The sequence below is a fragment of the Pinus tabuliformis genome, chromosome 9, assembly GCF_031772625.1.
Source record: "Pinus tabuliformis cultivar Carrire ecotype Pingquan chromosome 9, CPIR1, whole genome shotgun sequence".
Taxonomy (NCBI): domain Eukaryota; kingdom Viridiplantae; phylum Streptophyta; class Pinopsida; order Pinales; family Pinaceae; genus Pinus; species Pinus tabuliformis.
The window spans coordinates 1,976,588,012-1,976,604,225 of NC_142307.1; the positions used below are offsets into that span (position 1 = coordinate 1,976,588,012).

At 39.0% G+C, this 16,214-nt stretch overlaps 1 protein-coding gene across 2 annotated transcripts in view; it reads left to right on the forward strand.

The window, feature by feature from the left end:
• The window catches only part of LOC149156932 (uncharacterized), a 275,191-nt gene that overhangs the window by 104,539 nt on the left and 154,438 nt on the right, over positions 1 to 16,214 (forward strand). Inside the window, exons 2-4 of one of the 2 annotated variants that reach the window (XM_089438837.1) lie at positions 1,289 to 1,362; positions 1,763 to 1,893; positions 2,370 to 2,438. In XM_089438837.1, the coding sequence (XP_089294963.1) occupies positions 1,289 to 1,362; positions 1,763 to 1,893; positions 2,370 to 2,438 (274 nt within the window). The remainder of the gene's footprint in view (positions 1 to 1,288; positions 1,363 to 1,762; positions 1,894 to 2,369; positions 2,439 to 16,214) is intronic. The other variant, XM_089438838.1, reaches the window with a different exon arrangement.

The window sequence follows — 16,214 nt, forward strand, 5'->3', positions numbered from 1 at the left end:
GATTATTCCTTTGCTATGGAAAGAACTGAGGATCATCTCAGGGCATTGAACTCCTTGTCGATATTATAGACACTGCAATATGAAGACATAAGAACTACAGGGTATCTGTCACATAAAATGTACCAAGGGACACCATATACTGTTATTATTTGAAAATTGTCACATGGTTGTAGTGTGATAAGGACCAAACTGGACCAGCTGGTTTAGATCTGTTCGACTGTTTTGAGGCAAACACTGGTTTGAACTGGTGACTTGAACCGGTTCTGTCCCGTTCGGTACGGTAAAGCCACATAGAATGCAACAAGTGTGGCCTGTTTTTCTTTTCTTCTTTTAATGTTGGTCTTAGCTGGGTACTAGCCCATAATAGGTCCCTAATATTCAAGCATATGGCCCTACTATTGCTATGCATTTCGTGGTAATGTTAAATTCTTAAAGTAAAAGTAAAAGGATGAAAGGATGAAATCTTTCATTTTCAACCTTTTACGTTTACTTAAATTTTTAACATTACCATGAAATGACTCGGGACTCTTAAGAGTGGTTTTGACCTCATTGGATTTCATATGGAGAAAGTAGAGTTTTAGATCTCACTCAAAATCCAGCGAACTTGAACAATTTTCCAGGATTTTGGGATTGGGGGGGGATTGCAATGCTACATTGGATTTTCTCATGTACGAGGGTATGGAACTAGTATTTAATCAAGATCACAAGCCCTCTATGTACCTTGATGTTAGTGGCATTGGTTGTTGAACTCCTCTATCACTAGCCCTCCAAAAAAAATACTAATCACTCAAACAAAATCTTGACTTGACATGCTATGATTTTTCTGTCTTATTTTATTGCATAGAGGGTGATATTGATGACAAAGATCCCAATATAGGTAATGATTTTGATGATATGGAGGTATTTGTTGTAACATAATTTTTTTTGTATGCTAGAGGCCACATGGAACTTGTTTGTTGATGTATTTTCGGTTTAGAGATGGATTGCGGTTGGTGATATTTTGTTTATGTGCACCCTTACATGCTACATAAATGAGAACTTTTGCTTATTTGTGTATAAATGGTTTGGATTCATATGGATGCACATGAATATAAATGTTTTTCTTTAAAATTTGAATATTTTATGTGTTTTTGGTTCACTGGTTTTTTGGTCTGGTTTTTTACTGGTTCTGACTAGTTCCCCATCTGGGGGATCTTCCGGTTCAACGACTGGTCCAGTTCTGATAACTATGGATGGCGGAATTCTATTAAGGTTTTTTGTCTAAGTTTGGCTGTTTTTTGTGAAACAGATATAATAAAAGAGAGGAAGATTTTCCAACACTTCGAGATTACAATGACTATTTAGAGGAGGTTGAGGACATGAGTAAGTTATGTTCCTTCATTGTTTAATTGTTTCATGCAGAAGGCATACCATATCTGTAAAGCACAAAATGAGAGCTTTGCATATTTTGATGTATATCATTTATTCCTTTGACTTTTTTATGGCCCTGTCTCTTTTCTTTAGAATTAATATTTTGGGAATTGGTTCAGTTTCTGGTTTTGGTTTTTAATTCACTTTTCTAATCTTGGCAATTGTGGTAAACTCACAGAAATATTAAAGGCATTGGATTCTTTAATGCTCTTATGTGATGAGTATGGTGGCAATATGATAGCCATGAAATATTGGCTTTCAATACCTTTCATGTGTTTGCATATCTTACAGGGTCTAGCATCTATGCTGCAAATTTTCTTTAAGGGTGATGTAATTATCTCTTTTCAGGCAGACTTCAAACCCATATTCATGTGTGCAGCTTTTAAGCTGGTGGAGGGAGTAGATGTCGCAGCAATTGAAGCGACTATTGCAAAATATCAGGAAGAAAATGCTGAACAGATAATAAACTCTCGGGCCCGCAAGGTATTTTAGTTCATATCTTGGCTCAGGCTCATACATAAATAGGCCATGTGGATTCTTACCAGTATATAATGTCTAGTCAATGCTTTGGCTTCAGCTCAATGTTGTAAACCTGGATCTGCTCTCAGATGGGCTTACACATTTCATTCCCTTGGCATAAACACTCCTTGAACAAACCTTGAAACATTGCAAAAGTCATGCGCCAGTTTAGTTTTCTTAAGTTCTCAATATATGAATCCTTCAACACAATCAATAAAATAAAATATTTTAAAACAGTTGGATTCTTTTCATTCATTTTGCCATTTCCTTGCCCCTTTTGAAGTAACAAAATTTATGTGATTAGTAGCAGCAGAAATGTAGAGCAGATAAGGATTTTATAACTGCTCTATTAATTTATCATACCGTTCAGTATAAGATGATATTTGTTTTGATCCTATTTCATCTTCTGAGATATTTCCTTCACATGAACTCTGGTACAGGCTGAAGAATTAGCGAAATCTCTGAGGGAGCATCAAACACAAGCTGCTACAGACTATCCTCCTGATATGGTACACGCCCTACATTTGGCAAATTTTCTAACCTTTAAATCCTGTTCACAGTGGTTACTTTGTCATCAAAATAAATAGATGAGTGAAAGGTTAATCTTCATATTTAAAGGGAAGAAGTTTGATACTGCCCTGCCAAGTGTAAAATAGGAAGCATAATTCTAGCCAGATGCTTCCTTGAAATGTTACATTATATTGTCCTGAGTGTTAAAAGATGACTGGGGTTTGTAAGTATTTTTAGAACCCTGCTGGGTGATTCAATGAATTTAGAAAACATTTCCCCAAACTTACTTAGACTTCCTAGTTTCTATTTTTTGTGCTTGAATCCTTTATTTCATTTTACTTTCCTTCTGTTCTTGAATCCCTTAATCGTTCTACTTTCCCTCTGACAATCATATTTATTAAAGTAAATTTTAGCTTAGTAATGGTCAATTAGGTACTAGACTTTAAATTTCGGTCTATCCCACATTCATAAAGTGGATTGTCTCTACTCCAGTGTAACCTATGTAAAAAGGCTTTTGCTTTTTTTCTATTCCCTCAATAGAAAGAACTGTTTCAAGTTTTCTTGGTTTCTCTATCTATTTGGTTTCCATAATATGGTATCAGAGCCAATTTAATCCACTAAGTATGCTCTTCTTTTCCATCTTATGATGATCTGGAGAATCAGAAAAATGTGATTAGATGAGTGTGTGAGATCATGAAGACCTAGGGACTGTTGTTGACAGAGATGGATTGAGGGGTCACTAGCATAGTACAGTGAAGAGTCAAAAGGGTTTTATTGAAAGTTGAAACCAGGTATTGTTTTTTTTATGAAGCGTGGTCTTTTTGTAAGAAATTTCAGCTACCTTACAACATTTTTTAGTAGCTGTTTTCAGCATTTCCAGAGGTTGTACGGTACAGCAATACAATTGTATGGAATCCTTAAGGCTTACAGTTGTATAGAATCTATACGAGATTGCTCAGAGAAGTGCAGAAAATTTTGACTTACAGTCCAGAATATGTTGTTTCTCAGTTTACTTGACACTGGACAGTATGGACCAATTGGAAGCAAATTGACATTATTTTTTTCCTATATTGGTGCCTAGATTTGTAGATTTGGAAGTTTGAGCTGTTGCTTTATTATTTTGCAGCAGATCTGAGGAGAAATTCACTGTTTTGATGCTGGTTATTAGCAGATCTGACTGTTTTTTTGAGCTGTTTGAGAGTAGATCTATCTAGATATGTGAAGTTTCAGCTATTGATAGGCAGATATAAGTATATTTGGGCTGATTTCTCATAAATTTGTGTGTTTGTCAGTGATAGGTGGCTGCTATAGCTGTTGAGACTCGAGAGCCATCTATTTTTCTGCACTTTTAACTTGTATCTATGGCTTCGTTGTCCAATGTCATGCTAGAAGGAAACCTAAAGTTCTCCTGGAAAAAATACAATATGTGGAAACAGTGTATGTGGGACATTTTTGAGTACAAGTGTTTGTAAGACATTGTTCTTGGCAAGGATACTCGACCCACTATTGTGGGTAAACACCAGGACAAGTTTGATAGCCAAGACAAAATCTGTAATGGTGATCTTTGTGACAGCTGGAATGCTTCTTGAGGTTCAGGTAGGGAAGTTTTAGCAGCAATTTGGAAGTGTTTGAAAGATCTGCATGAGCCTTCAGACAAAGGCAAAGCTTTATTTTTGAAGGACATGCTGTTTTCGGTCACGATGAGTGAGGGTGCATCCTTACAAGAGTGCTTACTCCAGATCAGGGACATTTGAAAACAATTGGAGACCATTGGCCAAAATATGGAAGAAGAGGACATGGTGGTAATCACGCTGAAAAGCTTATGACATGCTTATCATCACTTCATTGAGACCTTCAACATTACTGCTGCAGATGTTGACCTGTAGGTTGGAGAGATTTGCAATAAGCTCGTATAGAAGGATAGATGGAAGAATGTTAAAATTGGAAACTAGGGCCAAACTTCATGTGGGTCATATTATTCATGGTTGATAATATGTTCATTAGATTCCTCTCGTCGAGAGGTGTAGGATTGATCTAAAGACCATCCGATTCCGATAAGTATTCATGGAGATATGAATTTATTTTGATTATGGAATTATTATCAAGCCAACCTACAACTCATGTAGGCTCAGAACCCCAACAGTCGCATCTATTCGAACATCAATGTTGTGTATAAATATAGGAGGACTTTTCCTCATTTGCACTCACTCAACTCATCACATCTCTCTCTCTCTTCCCTGCGCAGAAAAGGGTCTCTCTCTCACACATGTGAAGCCAGAAGCTGCTGAAACTGAAGCTGCAACTGCAGATTGACCAGCGTGGACCATCAAACCTCCTCTTCTAATCTATGCTGTAGGTTCATCTGAACCTCCTCTGAAGGCTGCAACTTTTGGTGGTGGAGTCAAGTCGATCCGACGGGCGGTTTGCAAGATATTGACTGCCCTAGTTTGAAGGAAGCTGCTGAAACTGAAGCTGCAACTGTAGAAGTGAAGTTTGATCTGCGTGGACTAGAAGATCTCCTCATCTAAACTGCACTGTAGGTTCATCTAAACCTCTTCTAAAAGTTGCAACTTTTGGTGGTGGAATCAAGCCGATCTGACGGTCGGTTTGTGAGATATCGATTGCCCTAGTTTTGATGATGACGCCGCTAATGCTGATGCCGCTGATCTAGGGTTTGCTACTGCTGATATAAATCAGATTTATTGTACTATTTCTCTCTGCTGAATTATTGAAGATAAAAGAAGATTTGATCAAAGGGTTTCCCACACACATTGTGGGGTTTGTCCTTGGCTAGCCACCACATCTTATGTCTCTTGTTTTGGCTTGTTTTCTATCGATCGTTTAATGTTCTATCTGCACTTTAATTTATGTACATGTGATTGCTAATATGTGGAATATAATAAGAAAAAGAAGTAAACTGTTATAAGCATAGAACATACCATAACTTAACATGGTATCAGAGCTGAGGTGAAGACAAAGCCTGAGCAAGAGCAAGAGCAATCACCAAAGAGAAGATTGGCAAGGCTATCCTAAAAGAACTATGGGGTCCTCAACACTCTTTCTTGCCGAAGACAAGCTCCGTGAGAAAGTTGACTATCACGGATGGAAGATGTCTATCGATCTAACCCTAGAAGATCAAGGAGTGCTGGACCATTTAAAAGGAAATATTGTTGAGCCTCCATCAAATGCATCCGCTGCTGCCTGGAATAAATGGAAAAACGAAGAATTCAAAACAAAGAAGATCATCTGGGACTCTATCAAAAAGCACTTGGTGGCCTACATCTCTAAACTGGACACCTCCAAGGAAATCTACGATAGACTAGTGAGTTTATTTAAAGTCAATGATGCAAATCAAGTTTTGTTTCTTAGAAATAAGCTGAGGGAAATCAAGAAGGGTAAAGATGAGAGTATGCAAGCATACTTCTTAAGAATCACCGAGATCAAGAACGATCTCCTATCTATTGGGGAGACTATTACTGACAGAGAAATGGCACTCATGACTCTTGGAGGATTACCATACGAATGGTACGTGTTCAAGACTACTGTTCTGAACAATAATATAATTCCTGGTTTCGAGGAATTAATGGCTAGATGCATTTAAGAAGAAACAAGGGTAGAAGAGCAAGAAATGCCCATGCCTAAAGGTCCTCCTGCTGCCTTTTCTTCTCATGCTAAGAAAAGAAATAATTTCGGGACTAAATCAAAAGGAAAGGCTGGACCTAAGGGTGGAAGAAAAGGATGATGTTACATCTGTGATAATGCAGGTCACTATGCAAGGGAATGCCCTGATAGAAAGGACTCACGCCGAGACGATGATCAAAATCCCTCTCATGGTAATCAAAGGAATGGAAAATCTAATAGTAGAGGTAAGAGGAGTGCTGGGAATCAAGGAAGAGGACAACCATTCAAGAAGGCTAGAAATTCCAGGATGTATTAAATGCACTTGACCTCAAAAAGAACCTTGTGTCCATCTTGGCAATGGAAGACAAAGGCTACAAGGTAACGTTCAGCGCTGGCAACGTACGTATATGGAAAAATAATGTTAAAGATGCATTTACTCTTGGGTTTCGTGTTGATTCATTATATCAGGTCGATGGAAGTCCGCTAGGTGTCATGTCTTATGACACATCTCTTTAGTCCGAACTTTGGCATCATAGGTTTGCCCCCTTAATTATAAAGCTCTACTCGATGTAAGACAAATGGTGACAGGGATGCCTGAATTCCGAGTAGAAAAAGAAGGTGTATGTCTAGGATGTGCCGAAGGAAAGCTCAAAAGGGGACCGTTCCCCTCAAGCCTAAGCAAGACCTCTGATATATTACAGCTGGTTCACTCAGGCATATCTGAGGCTGGCATTAAGAGGGAGACTACTACACCACATACTCTTGAGCAGAATGGTGTGGCAGAAAGTAAGAACCATACGATTGTGGAAGCTGTCTCTATGGGTAGATGGTGTAACAATGCTTGATGTGGAGGAACCCATGGATCCTGTTTATCCACCTGAGCCTTCCTCTTCTAGGAAGAGGCCTTCATGGCTTAGGGGGATACTTGATGACGCTGAAGGACATGCTGCACCCCGAGGAACCTTTTGTGAAATTAAGAAACCTAACAGGTATCAGGGATACATGACCATCATGACCACGATCATACAAAATGAGCCTTCATCATTCTCATATGCCATCAAGCATCAAGTATGGAAGGATGCTATGACTAAAGAATAAGAGTCTATTATGGAGAATGATGTCTGGGAAGTAGTTCCCAGACCCCAAGGCAAGACAATCGTTACTTCAAAATGGCTTTATAAGATAAGGCTTGTTTTGTTGCTCCTGGTTTCTCCCAGAAGGAAGGTATAGACTATGATGTGATATTTGCACCTTTTGCCAGATATACGACCATCCCCTTGATCATAGCCCTTGTGGCTTCACAAGGATGGAACCTACATCAGATGGATTTCAAGACCGCGTTCTTGCATGTTTGATCAAAGAGGAGGTCTACGTGGTGCAACCTGAAGGATTTGAGATTTATGATTGAAAATCTCATGTATGCAGGTTGAGGAAGACTCTTTATGGGTTGAAGCAAGCACCCCAAGCATGGTATGAGAGGATCGATAGCTAGTTGATGAAGCTGGGATTCACTAGGAGTGAAGCCGATCCTAACTGTTACTTTAAGGTCGAAGATGACAAGCCTCTCATATTGGTGTTGTATGTGGATGACCTATTTCTAACAGGTGCATACCCTCTCATTCACAAATGTAAGAGGGAGTTGGCTTCTAAATTTGAAATGAAGAACCAAGGACTTGAAGTGTGGCAGAAGCCAAGGGAAATTTTCCTATCTCAAGAAAAATATGTGGTGATGATTCTAAAAATATTTGGTATGGTGGACTGCAAGCCTGTGACTACCTCGAGGATCTTAACTTTCAGAAGTTATATGGTAGTGATGTCGGACCAGCTTTGGGAAATGCCTCTTAGTTTCAAAAATTCATTCACGTTCATGTTCTTGGTGAACCTCCGTCTGAACATATGTTTTGCAGTTAGCATTGTGAGCTCATATTTGGTTGAGCCTCACTAGATTGGTGCCAAGAATCTTCTGAGATGTCTTCAGGACACAATCTCTCATGGATTGAGATACACTGTTGGAAATATGAAATTGCATGATTATTTGAATGCTGATTAGGCGGGTAGTGTGGAGGATCACGGAGCACTTTTAGTGTTGTTTCTCTTTGGATTCTGCTTCGATATAATGGATGAGTAGAAGCATAAGTCGGTTGCCATAAGCACTGCCGAGACCAGATACATATCTATGAGTATGATCTTGTATGAAGCTGCCTGGTTGGGGAAGCTCTTCATTGAGCTGTCTGAACACATAGCACTGTGATTCTCTGGAACAACCAGAGGTGGGATTCGATTATTGAGGAATCCCGTATTCGTCGATTGCTTTAGCAGATGGACATCATCTGGGATATGGTAAGTCGATGAGCAAGGAGGCTCCATCGCATTAAGATGATGTAGAGGTCAATACACCTTGTCAAAGTCCCAAGGAAAGATCTAATCTGTGATTTTCCCAAATGACTTGGAGTCGTCAAGAAACCCTTGTACAAGGGTCCTACATGTTGCATACATTGAGCTCTGGGAGCTCTGAGGACTTGCGGTTCTTACTGGAGCAACATACAACCACAAGTTGACTCACCCTCCCTTGGTGGTGCGCACTGGAACAAGATGATTTGCTCTCTTGTGGGACAAGATGATTCGCTCACTTATGGAACATGATGATTTGCTCTTCTGTGTAGCAGGATGATTAGTTCTCCTGTGAGGCCTAGATTGATGTGTTCTCCATGGCGATTGTAGCAGGATTGATGTGTTCTCCATGGTGATTGTAGCAGGATTGATATGTTCTCCTCTGAGGCTTGGATTGATGTGTTCTCCATGGCGATTGTAGCAGGATTGATGTGTTTTCCTGTGAGGACAGGATTGATTAGTTCCCTTGTCGAGGCATCCTACCCATGCAGTCTGGGACTCATGGGAAGTACCTCTCATCTGATCAATGCGCAGGGAAATGAAGTTAGAGACCACAGTAGTACCGATGGACGCATCATTGTATCTATCGTACTCCCTACACTAGGATGACCTCCATTGATCTGGGATCAATGATACTGGTTTGGGACCAGTGTTAGGAGTGGTACATTCTATGACACTGACTTTGGGTCAGTTGTTACTGGTCTGGGACCAGTGGTACGCACTCTAAGATTGACTTTGAGTCAGTGGAGGATGTTACTGGTCTGGGACCAGTGGTAGGAGTTGTACTCACTATGACGTTGGCTTCGGGTTGGTTGAGACTGGTCTGGGACCAGTGGTACATACTCTGAGACTGACTTTGAGTCAGTATGATACATCCTCGACCATTTCTTCTTCTTCATGATTCGGATAAAAGCAGAGAAGAACAAAACAAAGCAGAGTAGAGCATAACAAAGCAGAGCGATACAGATCAGTACAGGGCAGAACAAGACAAGCAGAACAGGCAGAATAGAACAGAGCAGGGCAAGGGGCAGGCTGTACAAGGCAGTGCATTTGATGGATGAATAGTAGCGACCAACAAACAAATTGCAAATGAAGTTCTCCCTAGTTGAGAGGGAGTGTTAAAATTGGCAACTAGGGCCAAACTTCATGTGGGTCATCTTATTCATGGCTGATAATATGTTCATTAGATTCCTCTCGTCGAGACGTGTAGGATTGATCTAAAGATCACCCGATTCCGATAAGTATTCATGGAGATATGAATTTATTTTGATTATGGAATTATTATCAGGCCGACCTACAACTCATGTAGGCTCAGAAGCCCAACAGTTGTATCTATTCAAACATCAAGGTTGTGTATAAATACAGGAGGACTTTTTCTCATTTGCACTCACTCAACTCATCACATCTCTCTCTCTCTTGCGCAGAAAAGAGGGCCTTCTCTACTATGTAGAAAAGGGTCTCTCTCTCACACGTGAAGTTAGAAGCTGCTGAAACTGAAGCTGCAACTGCAGATTGACCAGCGTGGACCATCAAACCTCCTCTTCTGATCTGCGCTGTAGGTTCATCTCAACCTCCTCTAAAGGCTGCAACTTTTGGTGGTGGAATCAAGTCGATCCGACAGACGGTTTGTGAGATATCGACTGCCCTAGTTTGAAGGAAGCTGTTGAAATTGAAGCTGCAACTGCAGAAGTGAAGTTTGACCTGTGTGGACCAGAAGATATCCTCATCTGAACTGCGCTGTAGGTTCATCTGAACCTCCTTTGAAGGTTGCAACTTTTGGTGGTGGAATCAAGCCGATCCGACGGTCGGTTTGTGAGATATCAATTGCCCTAGTTTTGATGATGAAGTTGCTAATGCTGATGTTGCTGATCTAGGGTTTGCTACTGCTGATATAAATCAGATTTATTGCACTATTTCTCTCTGCTGAATTATTGAAGATAAAATAAGATTTGATCAAAGGGTTTCCTCACACATTGTCGGGTTTGTCCCTGGCTAGCTGCCACATCTTGTGTCTCTTGTCTTGGCTTGTTTTCTGTCGATCGTTTAATGTTCTATGTGCACTTTACTTTATGTGATTGCTAATATGTGGAATATAATAAGGAAAAGAAGTAAACTTTTATAAGCATAGAACATACCATAACTTAACAAAGAAATAGTTTGGTAGTAGTAGTGAGATAAGGGTTCCAAGTAGGCCTTTGTTGCCAATTTCAAAGGCAAAGGAAAAGGGGCCTAGAAGAAAGGCTAGAGTGGTGATGAAGACAACACAAAGGGTCAAAAGACTCTTGCTTGTCATTATTGTGGCACAATAGGCCATATGGTGAAGCATTGTAGAAAGAGGTTGGTTGACTAGAAGGCCAAGCAGGGATGCCTCACCAATAAGCTCATGCCGCAAAGTAGATAAAGGAGTCAACTTTCTATGCATTCGTGGTTGCGACACAAGCAAATCATCCCAGATCATTTGGTTGGTTCATCGATTTAGGTGTATCACGTTAATTCACCAACAAGTAGCATTGGTTCATGGAATGCAAGCCTTGTTCATCCAAGGATTTAGTGTGTTGTGGTGGTGGGGAAGAGCATATGATAGCTGGTAAAGGAAATGTCAAGAATTCCTATGGAGGGTCTTGTTGACCATTGACGTATATTTGAAAACTTGAAGATTCCATGCCCAAGGATATGCCAAAGGATTATTGTACCTGCAAAGTTCAGATATCATCAGAGCTTTTAAGCTCTTTCTTCTTCTTCTTCTCTAATGTACTCAGATTCCGCAAGCCTTGTGGGTATGTTGTAAAGTGATGTTAGCATGATGAAATAGAGTCATGTAACAGGCCTAGGTAGCTTAGGACTTTGTCATCAGGTGAGTTCTCTTTGGGGAGTTTTTTTTTACTTGGTTAATTATTTGTGCTTTTCAATGCGTAGTAATTAATCAAGTTTTTTTCCCAGATATAACCCCAAAGCTGGAGTGCGGCTTGATGGCAAGGATTTGAGTGAGTCCTAGTGTCTAGACTCAATGTATATTACCATGTTAGATCACTCATAAAATTTCGCGAAATTTGAATAAGTCTGGGTGTCAGTTTTTTAATTATTAAAATTTCCCACAAAACGAGATTTTTAATAATTTTTCTATGTAAATTATAATAGGTGATGTCTAGAGAATTTTTAAGGGGTATGGGTGGTCAAAATTGGACCTCTCCTCCTTAGCTTTCTACTAGGACACATTTTGAGGGGTAAAAAATGAATTATAAACCCTCAAAACCCACTTTTCGTAAGTCTAGGGGAAAATGTGGCAATGCATTAGCCAACAAATAAATAAATGGGAGAAAATAAATATCCACACATGAAAAAATGATGTGGAAATGAGGTGGAAATGTATCAAGATGTCAACGTCAGGTTAACAAGTGATGTGGACTCCACCTAAGCCAATAATCAAGGAAATCAAATTTCTTGAGGAGGGACAACGAGTTCAAGAGACAACACACTTTTTTAGGAAGTGAACTTGAGCTTCAAGATGGAATCATGAGTTGGGTAGTGATGTGGATCGATTTCATGGAGATAAGGTGGAGAAGTGGTCTCCTACCACTCCGCTCCACTACACACATGTCCCTCTTCTTCTACTTCGACTGCCTCTTCGAGGAATGCGTGGAGCCTTAAGGGAAATTCGAGCTGCCTTGTGGAGGATTCGATTTGCATGAGGGGATTGCCTTGAGATTGTCATCACTCAACCTTGGGATCATCTCCCATTTTCTTATTTATTTGAGCATTTGGCTCTCATGATGTACAATTGATACGAGCTCTTGTGCTTGTGGAATCTTTGCTCTTCGATATTCTTAATGTAATAAAGACTTTGGGGTTACATTTGAGGTGTTGTGGAAGCTCTGCTCTTCTATTTTCTTAATGGAATAAAGACTTTGGGGTTACATTTGAGGTGTTGTTCTTCTTGAACATGGTAATATGTTGATCATTGTTTCAATTCTTCTACTTATGTTGTTATGCTATTATTTCCATTATGCTTCTAAAGTTATGTGGATGTAGAGTTAGCTTACACTAGCATGATGTTTAAAGATTTGATCTAGGTAGAGAACGCTTTAGTTGATTTTCCTATAAATCTGTATAACTTTCTTATCATTGCATGTTATTAAACCCATATGTATCTAATATGTTTGTGTGAAGTTGTGTAGAAGACATATTTTGGATCATACTTCAAGCGTGAGGGGAAGTTTTAGGAGAAACCATACCACTCTTGAGAATGCTTATGGAAGTTCCCGCATTTGTCTAATCTCAAAGTTTCATCATTCGAAGTTATTGTGTAGGGATCCTAGCCTTGGCTTGTAATCAAATCACATTCACTTAAATCATTTACTTCAAATTATTGTGCTTACATTTGATTCTATTTTTCTATGTAGAGCATGATGATGATAGCTAGAGGAGGAGAGTTCTACTTGCATGCCTTGGTCTAGCCATTGTATATTACTTGTAGATTAACATTCCAAGATTTCTCATTTTTTTCCCACTAATTTTGGATCTGTTTTGCAGCACTGTTTTGAGCAGATTTGTTAAATCCTTTTTGTGGCAGGTTTAAGGTGGCAGATTTTGTGAAACCACTAACATTTCCTTGCAAGACCTTTAGCATGGGATTGGGAGCCATTTTTGCAAGGCCGAGAGTGTAGGTTTTAACCCTGTACAGAAATTGCCTACAAACGAATTCTTAAAACAGAAAAATATACAATGGCGAGAACATAAAACAAATATACACAGAGATTTTCCCCTGCATCCCAAAATCGGGACTATCAGATTGATTTTTCATTATATTCCTTTCAATGTTACAATACATATATATACTTGCCGAAGCATTCATAAACCCCAATCCATTAACCCTTGATTAGAATTTAACTATAGTTTCCTTGACTAGATCTACAAAATACCATGGGAAAAAAACCATCATGCCCAAGACCATGTGCAGAACCTATGCACAAAAGCATGGGTATGTCCACCCACCATCTTTGGGTCCGCCCCCATTCTTGAGTCCACCTAACTATTATTGGGTCTGCATATTTTTTTTTTTCAATCCTTATTAATTTTTAATTTTTAATTTTATTTTTAATTAATTTTGTTTTTTTAGTTTTTAGTTTTTTTGTTTTTTTGTTTGTCTTGGGGCGCTGTCCCAAAACCCTTTCAGGGGGGGTCATCGCCTCGCTTGTGACCTCCCCTGCTGCGGCCAACGCAACATATAGCACGTGGGACTAGTTGTGGAAAGAATATAACACACACCCAACAGAGAGCACTCAAATGTTGGATTCTGTCTAGGCTGAGAACCTTTTGAGAGGCAACCTTATTCTTTGCCAAGACCGAGAGTTAAAAGGAGGCTTACCCTCTCTTCCTTTTGTGTTGATTGCAAATTTTTGGGTCGCTGTTTGGTGCATGCAAAGAAGCCTTCTCACCTGGCAGATTTGAGAATTTTGTAACTTTTTTGAGACGCCAGTTTTGAATGCAAAACAATCCTCTAACATTTTAGATCTAAGAATCTCTCTTTGAACCCCTCATTTGCTATAAGTTTGACTTGCCAAGTGGGAGATCTAGTGCTCGTAAGCAACCATCTTTGTGAAGACTCGCTTGGTTTCATTTGAGTTCTTTGAGAGGCTTTTTCTCTTGTAACATGCCAATAATAAAATTAGATTTTCTTGAGGGAGCTTGGGAATTTTCCCATGGCATCCCACCTCCTCATTTAGAGGGAGGACCATTCTTGTGTGGATTGACTCTTTCTTAGCTCAGTTTCTAATTTGCATGATTAGTTTACTTGCATGCACATTTTAGTTGCTAATCTAATCTACGTCATGCATGGTTAGTTCATAAACTTAACACATAACATTCACCATCTCTTAACTTTGCAATCAAGCTTGCCATTTCATTTGCTAGTCTTTTGTGTTGTGCAATTGGTCTCATAGTTGTTTGAGCTACAGTATCTTGCAATCTTGTATTGTACAACTCATTTCTCATTTGCTTCAAGCTATAACACATTACAATCAAGCACTTTACATTTCCTTGGCAACTTTGGTTTGTTCATCGATCTAATATCTCTTACTTGGCAATTGTTTCACATACTATTGATACATGCTCCATTATTTCCTTTGTGCTTGAAATATCATTATATTATTCATTGATACATCTTTTGGAGCATCTTGTAGCCACTCTTTACTTGAAGCAATTTGCAAATCAACACTTATCTCAAACAACTTGGGAAGCTTATGATCTCATGTAATTTTCATTTCAAAGCTTGTGAGTTGACATTCAACTCAGAATTTTTCCATTAGAGTTGTTGGTACATATTCTTTTGAGCACTATTTCAATAGTTTATTCATTTGGAAATATTGATATCAACACTTTTCTTTGTAAGCATCTCATTAACATTCAATCTTTTCACCAAGCATTCTAGCATTAATCTTGCATCTCTAAAAATGACCTCCAAGCATAAGCTTGGTTGTATAGACATCTTAGGACAAAAAATATGAATTTTCTTCGATTTGGTACGGAGTAGGGTCGCAACCACGTGACCCTGCAATTATGGAGGTGCTTTAGCCCCCTTGTAAGAACGAAGGCACGTGGGATTTATAAGGACTTTAGGAAGGGTATCGTTAACAGTGGACTAGTGCCTCCTCAACCCATTTTCCTTGCAAGTCACCCCAATCTTTACCATTTGGTAAGAATTTGAAAGGGGAATTTCTCACTTTAGCTTAGGCATTTAAAATTAACCAAGAAAATTGCATTTCACATGTTTAGTTGTAGACAACATCTTGTCAAGTTACTTTATGAGCATTTTCCATTTACTTGCAATACACATCTCTTGTACTTGTCATTCTAATATCTATTTTCTCATGACTATTTGATGTCATTGCTTATTTCTATTTGAAGCATTCCCTTTACAAGTGCAAACTTTATTTCACTTTTGCAAGCCATACTTTTTGTTGCAGATATTCCATATCTTGTCTAACATTGGTTTTGTAGGGTACTTGTCATTGTAACTTGGGCTTTTGTTTCCATTATGCAAGTACTTGTTATTTACATTTGAGCAATTATTTGTAAAGCACTGATCTATGCTCTTTATCCTGGAATGTCATATTGATCATCATTGAATAGATCTTTCATATTGCTATACATTTATACACTTTCTAAACTTTAAATCAAGTTACATTGTGTTCCAGGTCTTTTTACTTCAAGGATGTATTCAAAATTGCATATAAAAGAGCATGATAACCATAAAAACATACACATCAAAGTAGAGAAGAAAACTATGCAACCATAAAGAGGAAGAGACATAAAGCTTGATAATGAAGTTCACTCAATGTGGGCTACGTCTCCGGTTCTTGCTCAAAGTGGGGAGGCCTCTTCATTCATCAACAACAAAATCAAAGTGAATACATGGCAAAATACACCTTATACCTCCGTATTCGGGATGGCCTGAAAATAGGCTTCTCGGATTAGAAAACCTTCCGAACCATTAGAATCCTGGTGAAAAATATTGAAATCCGAGTACATTCTCCTCACTTGACTTTGCTTCTACCAAGTACCCCTATCTCTCGTCCATCATTTGGAACGCATCTCTCAAGTCATATCCTCACTTGACCCACTTCAAACACCCGAAAAACCAAATTTTGTCCTTCGAACCATTGGTATGATGAAGAATATAAGGTTCTCCATTGCTAGCTTCATTATGCTCTCACCATGCCCACCCATCTTACGCCAACATCAAAGTCTCCTATCGTAGTCTTCTC